Raw genomic sequence first — 16,222 nt, forward strand, 5'->3', positions numbered from 1 at the left:
TATTGTTTTTTTTTTCAGCAGGTATATATATGCTTTCATTTTATTCATATGATAGTTTACCCAGTACAGCTCTAGGCTCCAATACCTTAAAAAATAACTCTCCTTTCCATACAAATATCACATCAAAATTCAGGTCCAGATTAATTTCACACACATTAACCTCCAACAGTTAAGCAACTATTTCCTCTGAGATACTTGCTACTCTCATTTCACAATGGATTTGGTTCATATAAATTGGTGAAGACAATAGAAAAGAAAAGAAATGAAACGAAAAGTGTTTTCTGGACTTAGGTGATTTTGCTTTGGTTTTTAGTAAAACCTAAATGCGTTTGTTAAGTTTGTGGTGTCTTGGGAAGACCAGAGACAATCCAGTTACACATTCTTTTTTTATTTATTTTTTGTATCACCTTTAGTGTTTTCAGTTGTTTGATACTGTTTATTACATGGTTCAGATATTTGACTGCTCTGGTTGAAAATGCTTAAATCTTCTGAAGCTTTTTGAGGACATTAATTCTCTTCTTACTTCTCCTGTCTACCGCTGAGCCCAGCACAGTGTCTCCATGTGGTGGTTTCAGATATCCGGTCGACTGATTTTTTTTTTTTTTAATAAACTGACACCAAGAGGTTATAAGCTGTAACTTTATAATTTGTAGGACAAAAGCTCTGGACTTTGAAGGGAAGCCATGATCACTGCTCGGTCCCTGCCCACCCCAAACTCTTAGGCCCCAGATGCAGCCACTCTGGATGCTTTGAGATGCTTGTCTGTTCTCTGCGTCCTTGTATCTGAAGAATGAGTATCTGCTGCAACTTCTTGGTTTCCAAGCTCCGGTTCTGTCCGCGTTCCTGCGTGGAAGGGACAGATTGGCGCCCCCTCGCATTCCTCCCCACGCACAAACTCAAGCCTCCTCCCACCCGCGGTGCAGACACGGCTCTGCCCCAGAATCAGACCGATGGCCAGCGAGGGTGTTTCCTAACACGTAAGCACCAGGTGCAGCTCGGGAACCTGGGAGGCTCTCTTGCCATTTCCAGGCTCGCACAAGTTTTCATTTCTGGAAATTATGGTTCGTGAAGCAGGATGAGGCCTAATCAACAGGTCCGCGTGTGAGTCTGGCTTAACAGTGCGGGTGTCGCTGGCCAACAGACCCCTCGCGGTCTGGAAAGCCAGCCGTGTGAGTCAGGGAGAAACAGAGCCAACTGGAGGTAAGTGTGTAAATAGATCTACTTTAAGGAGTTGGCTCACACGATGCTGGAGACTTGGTGACTCCAAAATCTGCCGGGGGGAGGCCGGCAGCTGGAGGCCCAGGAAGAGCAGACTTCTCCCTTGCTCAGGGGAGTCAGCCTTTGTTCTAGGCAGGCCTTCACCTGATTGGACGAGGCCCACCCACATTATGGAGGGTGACTTGCTTTACTCAAAATTGCCTGATTAAATTTTTTTTAATTTTTATTTATTTATGATAGTTACAGAGAGAGAGAGAGAGGCAGAGACATAGGCAGAGGGAGAAGCAGGCTCCATGCACCAGGAGCCCGACGTGGGATTCGATCCCGGGTCTCCAGGATGGAGCCCTGCGCCAAAGGCAGGCACTAAACCGCTGCGCCACCCAGGGATCCCGCCTGATTTAAATGTTAATCTCACCCAAAGCCACCCTCAGAGGAGCAGCCAGAAAAGTGTTTGACCGGCTCTCTGAGACCACACTCCAGGCGACCTGACACATCAGATTAACCATCACACCATCAGAAATTCATCCTTGAGTGGAAAAATCTCCTCCTAATACACTCAAATCACAGCAGGTGTTGTGGCGAATACTGTCGGTCTCGCAGGCATCTCTCCTGCTCCGTGGACAGACAAGCCCCTTTCCCAAGACTGGGTCTTGGGGAATTCTTCACCCCTCTCCTGTTTGCTCTCTGACTGGTGGAACTCCTGTCTTTTTCTTTCTTTCTTGGTTTGCTTCCTTAGTTTTGGTGGTTTGCTGAGACGTATTTTGAAAATGTTGTCTTTCCGTCTGTGGCTTGTCTTTTTATTCTTTATAAGAACAGAAGTTGTACATTTTCATGAAGATTAATTTATCATTTTTTTGTGTTTATGGATCATATTTATGTTGTATCTGAGAAATCTTAGTCCAACATAAAATAGACATTTTCTTATATTTTCTTGTGGAAGTGTGATGTTTCAGGCTATACATTTAGGACCGTGGTTAACTTTATTTTTGTATATGATGCAATTTATCAATTTCTTATTTCTTCCTTCCTTTCTTTCTTTCTTTCTTTCTTTCTTTCTTTCTATTTCTTTCTTCTTCTTTCTTCTTTCTTTCCTTTTCTTTCTTCTTCTAGTTCCTTTTTTTGGTATTTATCTATCTCTAGCTATTATCTATTATCTATCTCTAGCTATTATCTATAGCTATTATCTAGCTATTTATCTATTTCTAGCACAGATTTGCTGAAAAGACTTTTCTTTCTCTGCTCCCTTTTATTTCTTTTTCCTGTCTTACTGAAGTGGCTGGAACCGCATATGAATGTCACACAGAAGAGTGAAAAGTGGAGGCCTTGTCCTGTCACTGATCTCAGAGGGAAAGTGTCTGCTGCTCTTCTGTCAATGTGATGTTAGCTATGGCGTTTTTGTACATGACTTTAATCAGTTTGAAAATGTTCCCTTCTGTTTTTACTTTGCTGGGAATGGATGCTGCTTTTTCTGCATTGAGGTGACATGTGCATTTTCCTTTCTGCCTATTAATATGGTGGATTATACTAGTTGTTAATTTAATTTGATTATTTAGAAAAGATTTTGTTTACTTATTCATGAAAGACACACACAGAGAGAGGCAGAGACATAGGCAGAGGGAGAAGCAGGCTTCCTGCAGGGACCCCGATGCAGGACTCGATCCTGGGCCTTGGGATCATGACCTGAGCTGAAGGCAGACGCTCAACCATGGAGCCACCCAGGCATCCCCAATAAACCAACCTTGCATTGAACCTCAGTTGGTTGTGATTTATCTTTTTAAATATTGTTAGCTTCAATTTATTAACATTATGTTGAGTATGTTCACACCCATGCTTGTGAAAGATATTATATATTATTTTATTTTATTTTGGGGCAATGTCTTTGTCTGGTTTTGGTAGCAGAGACCTCCGGCCACTGTGGGCAGGCCCTCGTCCACTTCTCTGCACAGTTTGTCTAGAATTGGTTTTATCTTTTTTTTCTTGATTTTATTTATTTATTTGAGTGAGTGAGAGAGAGCGAGAGCGAGTGCAGGCATGAGTGGGGGGAGGGGCACAGGCAGAAGGAGAAGCGGACTCCCCGCTGAGCAGGGAGCCCAACGTGAGGGTCGAATCCAGGACCCTGAGATCATGACCTGAGCTGACGGCAGTTGCATCACCGACTGAGGTACCCAGGTGCCCTATTTTATTTCTTAAATATTCGGTGGATTCCCCCAGTGGAGCTCCCTGGGCCTGGAATTTTATCTGTCCCTTGGTTTTTACTTCGAATTCAATTTTGTTAACAGACATAAGGCTGTTTGTCTTCTTTTCGTGAGTGAGCTTCGGTAGTTTGTCATCCAAGGACCTTGCCCACTTTGTCTTAGTTGTCAGAATTACTGGCATGCGTCTGTCCACAATAGGCCCTTATTATGCTCTTAATATCTATATCACCTGAAGGGCTGCCACTTCTCACTCCTGCTGTCCGTGACTTTTTGTTCACTTGGTTTTCCTGGTCAATCTAGCCAAAGACTTATTCATTACATCAATTTTCTGAGGAACCAGCTTTCCTCATGTTTTTTTTTTTACTATTGTTTTGCTTTTTTTTTTTTCATGGATTTCCATTCTCATCTGAATGATTTTTGTTTCCTTCTCGTACAATGTTGATTTTTATTTGCTTCCCCCGCCCGCCCCAGTTTCCTAAGATGGAAGATGGAAGTTGGAATTGTTGTTTTCTTTTCTAGGGTAGGTGCTAAGTGATATGTGTTTCCCTCCAGACGCTGCTCCAGCGGCAGCCTGCACGTGTTGATACAGAGCATTTCATTGTCACTCAGTTCAAAACCCTTTCTACTTTCTTCTTAAAGTTTCTTCTTTGTTCAATGTCTTATTTGGAAACATTTTATTTAGTTACTAAACATTCAAAAATTTTCTAGACATGTTTCTAGTATTGATTTACAACCTAATTTCATTCCGTGATTGGAGAACATATCTTTCTGACTGAAATCCTTCACAATTTGTTAAGATTTGTTTCATGGCCCGGACTATGGATTATCTTGACAAATATTCCATTTGCACTTGGAAAGAATGTATGTTCTGCTGCTGCCAAGTATCGTGTTCTTCTGGAATGTCCCTCAGGTCAGGTCCTCGGTGTTGTCACTGATGGGCTGTCTACATCCGCCATCAATTTACTGAGAGGGATATTGAAATCCGTGACTCTACTGTTTCTACCTCCTTGTCTTTACCATGTTTGCTTCATGTATCCTGAAGCTCTGTTAGGTACATAAGCACTTAGGACTTTTGTCATGTCCTCTTGATGATCGGACATCTATTTCTTCTCGACATAGTTCTGTGTCTCCCCTGTAACAGTCTGGGTCTGAAATCAACCTTGTCAGACATTAACGTGCGACTACTTGCTTTTGATTAGTATGGAATATCTTTTTGCATCCTTGACATTTAATTTATTTGTGTCCTTGCATTTAAAGTCACTTTCTCGGGGCGTCTGGGTGGCTCAGTAGGTTGGGTGTCTGCCTTTGGCTTGGGCCATGGTCTTGGAGTCCTGGGATAGAGTCCCGAGTCAGGCTCCCTGCTCAGCTTCTCCTTCTACCTCCGCTGCTCTGCCTGCTTGTTCTCTCACTCTCTCTCTCAAATAAATAAATAAAACCTTAAAAGAAATAAAGTCATTTTTCTGGTGGGTATCATGTGCTTGTGCTGTGGTTTTTCATTGGATCTGACAATCTCTAACTTTTAAGTGGGTTTTGGACCATTTATACTGAGTGTGATTACGGACATGGTTGAGTCTAATTCTATCCACTTGCTACTTGTTTTCTACTGTCCCGTTTGTTTGTTCTCTTTTTCTTGTTTCTCTACTTTCTCTTGGATTCATTGACTATTTCTTTTTTATAATTCCATATCATTTATGTTGCTACATTATTGGCTATTTTTTTATTGTGATACTTTAGTGGTTTATTTAGTTTTTTAGAGTTCATGATATAAATCTTTAATTGACCTGCCTTTGAGCAAGATCGTGCCCCTTCCCATATAGTGAATGCAACTTACAATATGCTCCTACTTCTTCCTTTCTGTTCTTTGTGCTATTATTGTAACGTATTTTACTTTTACATATGTTATACATTCCACAATATAGTCTTCTCATTATTGCTCTAAACATTCAGCTATCTTTTACAAAGGTTAATTCTTTTTTAAGTCTTCATAATTTCCCATCTACTTATCATTTCTGATGCTCTGCATTCCTTTACTTTGGTCCAGATTTCCATCTGGTGTAATTTTTCTTCTGTTTGCTGGAGGTAAGTTCTTCTGGCTATAGTATGGATGGAAAATATTTTATTTTACTTTCATTTTTTGAAAGATATTCTTTTTGGGTAAAGAATTCTAGGTTTACAGTTATTTTTCTTCAAATGGTAAAGAAATTTCTTCATTGTCTTCAACGAGAAGACTTCATGAGAAGTTAACACTCGCCCTTACCTTCATCCTTCTCTGTGTAGTTGTCTTATTTCTCTGCTGCTTTTAAGATTTTCTCTTTGTTTGTGGTTTTGGGCAAAATGGCACGACATGTAGTTTTTGTCATGATTCTTGTGATTGGGGTTCAATGAGCCTCTTTAATATATGGGATTATACTTTTGTAATATAAGTTTTAGGAAAGTGGGTCTGGATGGCTATGGGAGGACTGGGTTTGGGAAGGCTGCTCTGGATAGTCCTGGAGGGACTTTGAGAAGGTTGGCTCTGGGTGGCTGTCTCAGATGGCGCCATGGCGGAGAGCAGGGAAGTCACAGGTGCTTTAGGGCAGCCTATCACTCTCAGACTCTGTCTTGTCCAGATTCCCCTTCCTAGTGTGGGTTTCTCTAACTCCCCAGGCCAATATGGGACCCTCACATAGGTTTCCTTTGCACTGGGAAGTTGTCCCTCTAGTGTTTTCTATTGTTTAATTATGTTTAGTACTTCTCCAGTTTGGGTCTTTCTATGGATCCTAAGGATCCATGAGAGCCTCTGACATTCTGTGTGGCTCAAAGTCACTACTCAAGGATTGCTGAATTAGTGAGAGAAGGACCAGGTGAATGAGCTGTGTGCTGCTGTTCCCCACCATTTAAGTCTTCAGTTTATCATTTTGTCCACAGCTTCAGGTTCTACTAACCCCAAGGCTCTGACCATTTAGAAACTCTCTTCCAGGAGGTTTTGAGGAAAGCAAGGTGCCAGACTTTCTGGGGAATGTGTCTGGAAGGAGGGACCTGGGGGTTGAGGTGTCCAATAGCTGTTCACACACCACTAGGTGTTTCCAGATGTGCTGCCACCAGCTCCATACTCCTCGTGTCCCATCTACAAAGTGCTGCATCTCTAACCACACGGTGAAAACTGAGCATTTGGTTGTGGGGGTGTAGCAGCATTAGAACACTAATTATAGTGCTCTCTGGGGGAGTCTGGAGCACTGGAGTCATGGTTACGATTCAGGTCTATGTGGGATTAATTGAGTTCTTTTTTTTTTCCTTTTGTTTCTACACTTGGTGTGACAATAGATTTACATAATGAATATGTGTCAAGGGTTTCAAGTCATAGCTTTTCTAGGCTTCCATCATTTCTTGAAAGAAGATAGATTTTTGATGTTTTTTGAATTTTGCAACAATGTGGGCTGGTCTACATGGACAATTGGTATGTTGTGAGGATTGAAGCTCATTCACGTATCATGTATCGCATCTGGAAGCCCTGAAACAACACCCGGGGCTGATGGTGTTGGGGTCCCTTAACGATCTGAATTGTCATGCTGTTCAATTGTTTGAAAACTTGTCTTTGAGAGTCATTATAGCACAAAAGATGCAAAGGGAGAATTAGGGTGAAAGACGTGAGTTTGAACCAAAGATCTGCTACACAAAAATAATAGAGTGAGGCCTCCAGCCTGGACATGGTAGAGTAGACCTGCTTCTCTATATTCCTCTTTGCCCTGTAAATAAAGCAAGAGGCAGCGAGAGGAAGGAGGAGGGTAGGCTACCGTGGGACCCGAGGGATGAACAGCAATTCAGTGGTGGGGATCTTACACTCCCCAACCCAACAGAGGGAGGTGGTCCAGGCCCTGAGGCTGGCAACAGGGGATAAGGGAGTCTTTCCATCAAAGCAGTGGAAAGAAACATCCACGGGAGGGACTGACCAGGGACCCCATTCAGTGATGAGTGGCTGGTGGAGAGGTCGTCCCTTTCCTGCTAGATCCTAGACTCCTTCCCCACCCTAGACACCGACCAGCTGGCTGGCTCTGGTAGAAAGAGTCCTGCCCCGGGTCACATGTTGTCATGGTGGGATTGAGGTTCCTTTCCTTGGCTCGGCGACACTGGGGAGTGTGTCTTGCTCTGCAAACTGTAGGCTGTGGTAAGCCTTAGGTAGCTACTGTAACCAGGACAGTGTGGTGTCGGGGGATGATAGACACAGACTGATGAACAAAACAGAGAATCTGGCCATGGACCCACACAAAGGAGCCCAACCGACTTTCAACAAACATGCAAGAGCGCTTAAGTGGAGGAAGGCAGGTCTAACAACAAGTTGTGCTGGAGCCGTTGGACATCCACAGGCACACTCAGAAAACGAAACCTGACCTACACTTTACACCTTGAAATGAACTCTAAGTAGGTCCTGCACTTAAGTGTAAAGTGGAAAACAACAACTTTTGGGGGAAAAAAAGGGAAGTTCTTCAGGGTCTAGGGCCAGAGTTCTTAGGCTTGACACCAAAAGCACAGTCCATTAAAGGAAGATGGATAAATTGGACCTCAGTGGAATCAAAAACTCAAACTCGTGCTCTGTGCAGGACCACGTGACCAGGATGAAAAGATTACAGGTTGGGAGAAAAAAATTGCAAACCATATGTTCCAAAGAGAACTAGTATCTAGAATAGATAAAACCTTACAAGTTAACAGTAATGGGCGATCCAATCACAAAATGGGCAGAGACGGCAGTCAGTCTCTTGACAAGGAGGTAGGGATGGCAGCGAGGCACAGGAGGTGATGCCCAGCAACACAGCCGTCAGGGACGGGTTATGGAAACCACAGTGGGACATCACTGCACAGCTCTCAGAACGGTAACAAGTGACCTCTCTGTTGGCTGGACATGGGCCCCTGCACTCGTGGAGGGCAGGTGAGATCCAAGACACAGGAGGCCCCTCCTGGCTGGTGGGTGGCAAGTTGAATAGGCAAAGGAACGTACTTGCCAGGCTGGTCGTGGGTGGCTGCGTGACCAGTGCGCCTCCGTCCCTGCCCGCTGGAATCTTGCGAGTTAAGGAGCGAGCCTGACGGGTCTTGTCACATGCGCCATCCAGGTGGCCCAGCTGCATGCACAGTCTGGCAGCTGCACCCCATGGGAGCAACGGGCAGAGCTGCAACCGGAGGGCGGGAGGGGATGGGCAACCCCTGCCAGCTGATGGCCTCGTGGGTCCAGCGGCCGTCACCCCTCTCTGAGCTCCTCCTGCAGCCACCAAACGTCGGGGGAACCTAGATCTCTCCTCCACGGCTGGCCGTGGTTAGGTGGCACAGGCGCTGGGAGACCAGTCTGGTGGCTTCTTCTAAACTAAACGTACAGGGGACCCCTGGGTGGCTCCGTGGTTAAGCACCCGCCTGCAGCCCACGGCGGGACTCTGGGGTCCCGGGATTGAGTCCCTCGTTGGGCTCCCTGCATGAAGCCTGCTTCTCCCTCTGCCTCTCTCCGTGTCTCTCAGGAATAAATAAATTAAATAATGGCCCCTGGGTCAATGACAAAAGGGAAATTATTGTTCATATATCTCCTTGGTTGGTCCCCCTGCTGGGGGAAGCCATGAGAGCGACGTTGCCCAGCTAATAAGTGTGTTTGCTGCACAGAATAAAGCCGGGGAGCAAGTTTGCACTGTCAGGACCACTTCTCTCCAGCTGGTCGGGTTCCAGGTGACTTGCCTTCCTTTCTCTTTCCCATGTATTTCAGGATTCACCACCTAAGTCAGAATTTTTACTTTTTAAAGATTTTATTTAAAAAAATTTACATGTGCTGCTTTCTGGAAAAGAAGGACAATTTTATCATTCACATTTTTTTTCCCTAACTGATAAAGTTACATGTGGTTTTTCTTTTTGTGCCAATCGCCAAGTTCTGGTGTCTCTGCAGGATAGTAGCTGGCATGAAAACTGCTTCTCGGATTTCACTTAAAAATGCATTAGGAGACATTCTACCTAAATTCTGTAAAGAGAAACTGCATCTCATTCAAATAAACATCCCCCTTTCTGTGCTGTGATTCGGAAGAATAGAGCCTCATGGGAATGAAAAGAAAATTGCCCCAGACGTCTGGCCGATAAAATACAAGTGATGATAAGCATCACGATAAACAGCAGAATCGACGTGGCTGGGGTTTTACTACAATACGGCCCTGGACAAACGTTCTGTCCCGAGTCCTTGAAGACGCAGGAAAGATGGGTGCTAATATGAAGATCGGGTGGTGACCCCTCAGGCTCATTAGATCCATCTCCACTGCCGCAAGAGCGGCTGGGGTGGGGACCCAGGGCTGCAGAGATCACATCCTCAGGGCTCCAGACACCTGGCTTTCACGCCCCTCCCCGAGATCCGCCCACGGACTGGCCACAGGCCTGGCAGGTGGGACCTGGGGTTCCCCAAAGTCGGACGCGACCCGAGTGACTCATGGGGGTGAAGGTGGGGCGGCTGGGGCCCCCTTGCAGACGGAGGGCTCACGGGCCAGGTTCTCGTGTCTCGGGGACACCAGAGGCTCCAGGACTGCGTGGGCGGTGGGGCAGGAGCTCACCCTGACCTCAGGCACTTCCCGGGGCAGACGTGCAACTGGAGGCAGGCGGGGGGTGGCGGGAGGGGTGGGCGGGTGGCGGTGGCTGCAGGGCCCAGCAGCCCCTCCTCATCTCTCCAGGGCCTCGGGCCCCAGGCTGGGGCTGCCCCCCCAGCTCTGCTTCGGACTCAAGATTCCCTGCGGGCTCCCTGCCACCACCCAGGCCCCAGCTTGGACGTGCTTCCTCCCACCTGGCCACTGGGAGATGCTGCCTACTTGGCCTCCGGTCCATTCCTGGCCCGTGGATGCCGGGCCGTGCCCCTTGCCCCCACGCAGCCAACCCAGACCAGATGTGCTAGTTCCTTCCCAGCTCAGAGCTGTCCCTGTCCCCACCTGCCCAGGGCCACCCGCCAGCCTGCCCGCCCCCACCCCGTCCTGGGCCCTGGGGCACCTCGAGGAGCTCCTTCTGGCTTCCACAGCCTGCTCCCCCGCTCCGGTCACCCCGGCTTGGCTCCCTCTGACTCCCCCCAGCACGGGGCCTGCGGGGACCGTCCACTTGTCCAGGAACACGTGCGTTTACTGCGTGCGGGGTGCCGGTGCGGGGGGGCCCGGGGACATGAGGCTCCCTGGCAACGGGGCTAATGAGCGTGTGGCCCGCGACCTGCTCCTCTCCCACCACGACAGGACCTCTGGGGCGTCAGAGGACGTCCCCAGCGCGTAGACAGCCAGCCTCGGCCCTGAGTGGGGGTGCTGGTGTGCAGCCCTCGCTCCCACCTGCGGGCAGCGCCTGCAGACCCTGAAGGGCTGGGGGCGAGTGGCTCCTGCTCCGAGAGCCACAGGCTCCTGTCACCACTTCCCACTGCGCCACAGCCGGAAGTCAGCAGTGAGCACCAAGGCCCCATGTCTCTGCGCCAATAAAACTTGGTTCAGGTTCACGGGATCCGCACCCCATGCGGTGCTCACGCTCCAGGAAGCAGTCTTCTCTGTGGATTTTCTTCAACCTTCTAAAGCCGTAGAGACACTCTTCATCCCCGGGCTGCGTGGCAAGGTGGTGGTGAGCTCGGCTGAGCCTGTCCTGTGATGACCCCCGCCCCTGCCCACCTCGTGGGAGGTCAGAGGGGGGCCCAGCCCCATCCCCAGGAGCCTGCTCACACCCCACTGGGCTGCGTCTGCCGTAGCTGTGCAACCTGCGGAGCAAAGCAGGGGATCTGGGGGGCTCAGTGACACCGGGGCCACCTCGTCTCCTGCGGGGCTTGGTGTGACCCAGATCCTGACCTCTCTTCAGAGGCCTGGCTATCCCCCCAGCCAGCAGTCTTCGATGACACAGGCTTCCACGTTCTCATCAGGATATTCGAAAGCTGTGATGCAGGACAGAAGGGCGACGCTCCCCAGCCAGCTGGTAGGGTCCTCGGGGCAGGACCCCTGTCCCATCGGGTGCTTCTGGACACGCTCCCCAGGAGACCCCAGGCCCCTGGGTGGCAGGCAGGGCCCCTCCTCCTGTAGTGATGCTCACAGCTGCGGCAGCCAGTGACTGGGCCTCGGGAGCAGATGACCCCTGTCCCCTGTCCCCGGCACAAGAAGGGGCCACCAGCCATCTCATTCCAGTGCTTGCTCTGTTACGCATTCAACAGACCTTTATTGGGTGCCTCCCATTGCCCACCCTAGGGGCACAGATTGGTGAAGCACACAAACATCTCTGCCCTCACAGCGTTTGTGTTCTAGAATCTTCCTCCACACTGTGGCAGGAAAACCTGGCTTCTCGAGGCACCGAGGACCTACGCTGGTGCTCATTAAATCCCTTGCCCACCCACCCAGCTGCAGCGGGGCTCCAGCGTCACCCTCCCCACCCGGGACACAGTTCGGGTCTCCTTGCAGGGTCCCTGAGGGTGTCCCGTGGCCCGTCACTCCACGGCCCTCCCCCCGTCCCCCATGCTGGCCCATGTCTTTGCTCCCTGCCCGCGTCCTTCCCTGTCAAATCCCAGTGTGATGAACCAGGCCAAGCATAGCCAACTGCCAAGCACCCCCCACCCCCACCCAGGCAGGCCCTGCCTAGGCTCCCAGCTCCATCCGGGTCCTCGATGTGCCAGTGGACACCTGGGCAGACCCCAGGGTGTGTGGTCGACGGTGGCCGCCCGGCAAGACACGCTGAGTTATTTGCTTTCTGTGGCCGGGCCTCTACCGGCAAGTGAGACACAGCTCAGACTCACGCCTGCAGAGCTCAGTTTGATCAGCTTTTTCTTGGTGGATGATAAATACTGAACTAATTTAAATCAAATCAAACTGGGAATGTGTGTGGAACTTCATTAGCATCCAGGTGACTTGCCAGGCCTGATGGGAACTGCGAAGATCAATGAGACGTGGTTACTGGTCTCAGGGGAGCAGCAGCCACACTGCCAGCTTGTTACTCCGTGACTAGTGAGCGTCAGTCCTATGCCCAGGGCAACGGCGACAGGTGGTACCTGGACCAGGGTGACAGGAGCCTGTCCACATGCAGGAGGGACGGCGTGGGGAGATGAGGCGTGCTGTTTCTGCACCAACGGGCCCCGTGCAGTTCTCGGGGCTCCCAGAATGTCTTGGGGCTGGGGCTGGAGGAGCCACGGAGCAGGATGCACGTCTGGAAAATGCACCTATCCTTCTGAGTATAAGAATAGAAAATAAAGCAAAAAAAAAATCTAAGGAACATTTAACTTTCCAATAATACTTCCACCCAGAGATAACCATAGTTACCAGTTTTGTCTTTTTCCTGCTTTTCAAAAATTTTATGTAGCATGTAGAATTTTCACATATTAAAAGCCTGCTCTAAAGGATAACGTCACTGACTGCACAGCATGCGTGGCCACTGTGCCACAGTGCCTTTGCACACCCATCTGTTGATGGGCATTTACATCGTTGAATTCTATTCTGACAATTCACACTTGTGAGAACTTCCTCCTACAGAAACATTTCCTCTCACTTTCACTTTCTCCTCGAATAAACTCCCAGAAGTGGGATTACCTGTCAAAGCTGAGGGCAAAACTCTTTTCCATTTGGTGCTTGCTTCCCATGTAGGAAATACCAGGTGTCTCCTCCAAACAGGCGTGGAGGTCTCTTCTGGTTTGAATCACCAGCGTTGAACATCGGCACCTGCGTGTGTGTGAAAGCATGTTTGTGTGAGTGTGAGCTCCTGAGTGCGAGTTTGTGTTCATGAATGTGTGTGCACATGCACGTGTTAGAGCTTGCGCATGTGTGCATCTGTGTGTGCATGTGTCAACATGTGCACAAGTGCATACATATGAGCATGTGCACGAGTCTGCATGCACATGTGTGCATTTGGGTGTGTGAGCATATGCATGTGAGCACATGCAGGTAAGCATGTGTGTGCAAGCATGTGAGTGCATGCAAGCATGTGCACGTGGAAGCACATGAGTGTGTACACATGTGTGAGAGCATTGTGTGTATGCACAGTTATGTGCACGCATGTGAGCATATGCATGAGTGGTGAGTGGGTGCATGTGAGCATGTGCATGCGAGTGCGTGCAGGAGTGTATGAGTGAGCCAAAAGGAATCGCAGAACAGGATGCACATGACCCCGCTCTGCAGAGACCGCGGGGGACTGAGCTGTTCTGTGGTCCTTTCCCAATGCCAAAAATCCACCTCCCCTCTGTCCGCGAGGTCATCACGTGTAGACAGTGACATGACTCCAGTGACGCTGACGTACTGGGGCTTGGGTCACTCTCCTCGCGCACCCTACACCCCGGCTGCTCCTGAAGTTCGGGAGAACACTGCAGATCCGATCCTGGCTGCTAACCTGCCCGGTGCCTCCTGTGCCTGCCTCCCCCTGCGTCTCTGGACTTAATGCCGCTCTGGCGTCACCTGTACAGGGTCTCGGTCGGTCACGTCACAGTCGTTTCTGTAACTGAGTTGCAGGCTGCCTTCTTTCTAATAGGTCATGACAGTTAAAAACCAGTAAGCGAGTACCTGTAGGTCAACATGGCAAAGCAAATTTGTGCTTTAAAATCCTCTGTTCTCGCAACAGAAGAACTAGGACGTGTAAGAGGGAGAGCAAGACGGAACAAGCCTCCACAGACAGGCGTGTGTCTCTGTGGACAAGAAGAGAGCCCGCTGGGGGGCATTTCTAGTGACTGCTGGGCCCAGGGGTCGCTGGGCGCCAGTGGGGGCAGCCCGTGCGGGCTGGGCCTCAGCCTCCCCCTGCTCGTGCTCCGGGCAAGAGGGGCTGCACCGCGCTCCCGGGGCCTGGGGGGGGGCTCAGCACCGCCGGCCCGCGGGGGAGCCACGTCGTCACCAGGTTGCATGGGCCAAGGGGACCGGCTGACGGCCAGAACCCCGAGATCCCCACGTGGGCTGGCGGAGGCGGCTGAGGGCACGTGTTCACAGGAGGAGAGAGAGAAAAATACCCGCCCTCACCAGCTGTGCCCGAAAACCCAAGCTCCGGGCCGTGTGAAGGGACCAACCCTCACAAATGCGGCAGCAGGTGCTGTAAATCACAGGCCTGGGGGGTGCGCGGCCAGATGGGCTCTTTCCTCACACTCCATTCGGTGTGCAAAATCGGGCGTGTTGCAATTTGCGTTGTGCATTCTGTTCTTTCCAGGGGTAACATGGTAGTACATGCGAGGGGCTGAACCGTGTCCCCCAGGACCCACCTGGGGAAGCCCGAACCCCCGGACCTCAGGCATGACGGTTTGCAGATGGGGTCAGTGATGGAGGTACAATGAGGCCACTGGGGTGGGCTCTAATCCCATAGGACCTGCGTCCTCGTGGGAAGGGGACATCAGGACACAGACCAGCAGAGAGGACAGCCACGTGGGGACACAGGGAAGACACGGGCCCATGAGAGGCCCGAGAGACCGGCTGGAGCCAGCGGGACACCTGGGGACCCAGCCAAGGGCAGCCGAGGGCCTCGGGTTCTTGCTTTCTCTCTTTGGCTTTTTCTTCTGTTGCTGCAGACCATTTTCAAGTAACTTCCAAGAAAGGTGCAAACCCAGATGCTTCTGGAAGCTTCTGTGCGTCTGGCGGTCCCACGGCGGGCCCTCAGTGTGGCTCCTGCCCGGGTGAAAAGCTCTGCCTGGGCCTCCCTAGGAATTCAGAATTTTCAGGGACCCTTCGACTGTCTGCTCAGGTCTAGGCCCTCTGCCAGCGACCTGCGTGTTTTCATGGAAGCTCCTAGAATCCTGCCTTTATCCTTGGCATCTCCCAGGCAGTTACACAAGAGGTGGACTCTGTGGGTCTGTTCCCATCAGTGCCGTCACCTCCGGGTGGCCTCCAGGATTTCAGCTTCTCCGTGTTACCCCAGGGACTGACCAGAACCCATGCTGTCCAGCTGAGGCCGTCCTGCCCTGACACTCTGTCTGGTTTTAGCCTCCCCTCTCGTACTTTCTCGGCCAGGTCTCAGACCCGTTTTTACCCAAACACTTGGTTTCTTTTCCAAAAGGTCGCTCTCATTCTCCGAGTGTCCCTTTGTGTGGTATCTGGTTTTTATGTCTGTTCCTCTTCCCAAATAGCTCTGAAAGCACAAACTCAAGATACTTTGGGAAGAGCTCTTCTGTCGCCGAGCAGTGGAGGGGGGTCCCTCCTGGCCTCACCCTCTGCTGTGGGCTCTCCCCCGGGTCCCTCCCGAGCCATGAATGGCCTCTTTCGGGCCATGAGAGCACAGGCCCAGCTTCCAGAAGCCCTGGAGTTCCCCACAAGCTCCATTCTTTGGCGGGGGGGGGGGGCTTCTGGTTCTGCCTTTTGGTGAGGGGGTCGGGTAGGCCCAACCTGTCAGGGCACCAGGGTGATAGGGTGACAGCATGGGGAGACACTGAGGGGCATGACGGCATGGTTGCTGGCACCGCTGCTGGGTATTTGTGCCACCCCATGCCTGGCTTCAGTATTTGCACTGACCTTGACCTCCATGTGCCCACCTTGACCTCCGCGTGCCCACCTTGACCTCTGTGGCCCGGGCAGACCTCCAGCTTCTCCTGCTGTGACTCACCTCGCTCTGTCCCTGCGCACACGCACCCGTCAGCTTGCCTCAGGCCACCCACTCGCCTGGGCACACCTTTCCTTCCCTCTTTGCTGGGTGTGTTCTCTTTGCTGTGCAGCCAGGGGGCGAGGTGGCACCGTCCCCAGAGGAATGAAGGTGTAGGCATGTCGGCCTTTGCTGCCTGGAGTACGGATGACAAAACAGCATCTCCTCGGGGCTCCAGTTTACATGTCTCGGCTCACTTTGCTTCTCATCTGTGCCGGTCACCTGTATCCCCTTGGGATAGGACGCTTTGCACCCTGGCTTCATCATTTTCTTGACTCGTA

General features: G+C 50.5%; 2 protein-coding genes across 2 annotated transcripts in view; both read right to left on the bottom strand.

Annotated features, from left to right (window-relative positions):
* The window catches only part of LOC140599527 (uncharacterized), a 37,068-nt gene extending 21,006 nt beyond the window's left edge, over nucleotides 1-16,062 (bottom strand). Inside the window, exons 1-3 of the mRNA XM_072762682.1 lie at nucleotides 15,906-16,062; nucleotides 11,036-11,121; nucleotides 10,882-10,970 (exon numbers count right to left, since the gene is read on the bottom strand). Coding sequence (XP_072618783.1) covers nucleotides 10,882-10,970; nucleotides 11,036-11,121; nucleotides 15,906-16,062 — 332 coding nt within the window. The remainder of the gene's footprint in view (nucleotides 1-10,881; nucleotides 10,971-11,035; nucleotides 11,122-15,905) is intronic.
* The window catches only part of LOC112912696 (uncharacterized), a 260,106-nt gene continuing 255,434 nt past the window's right edge, over nucleotides 11,551-16,222 (bottom strand). Inside the window, exons 14-16 of the mRNA XM_072762683.1 lie at nucleotides 13,722-13,891; nucleotides 12,929-13,057; nucleotides 11,551-12,569 (exon numbers count right to left, since the gene is read on the bottom strand). The gene's annotated coding sequence lies outside the window, so the exon portion shown is untranslated. The remainder of the gene's footprint in view (nucleotides 12,570-12,928; nucleotides 13,058-13,721; nucleotides 13,892-16,222) is intronic.

Source organism: Vulpes vulpes, chromosome 7 (assembly GCF_048418805.1).
Source record: "Vulpes vulpes isolate BD-2025 chromosome 7, VulVul3, whole genome shotgun sequence".
Taxonomy (NCBI): domain Eukaryota; kingdom Metazoa; phylum Chordata; class Mammalia; order Carnivora; family Canidae; genus Vulpes; species Vulpes vulpes.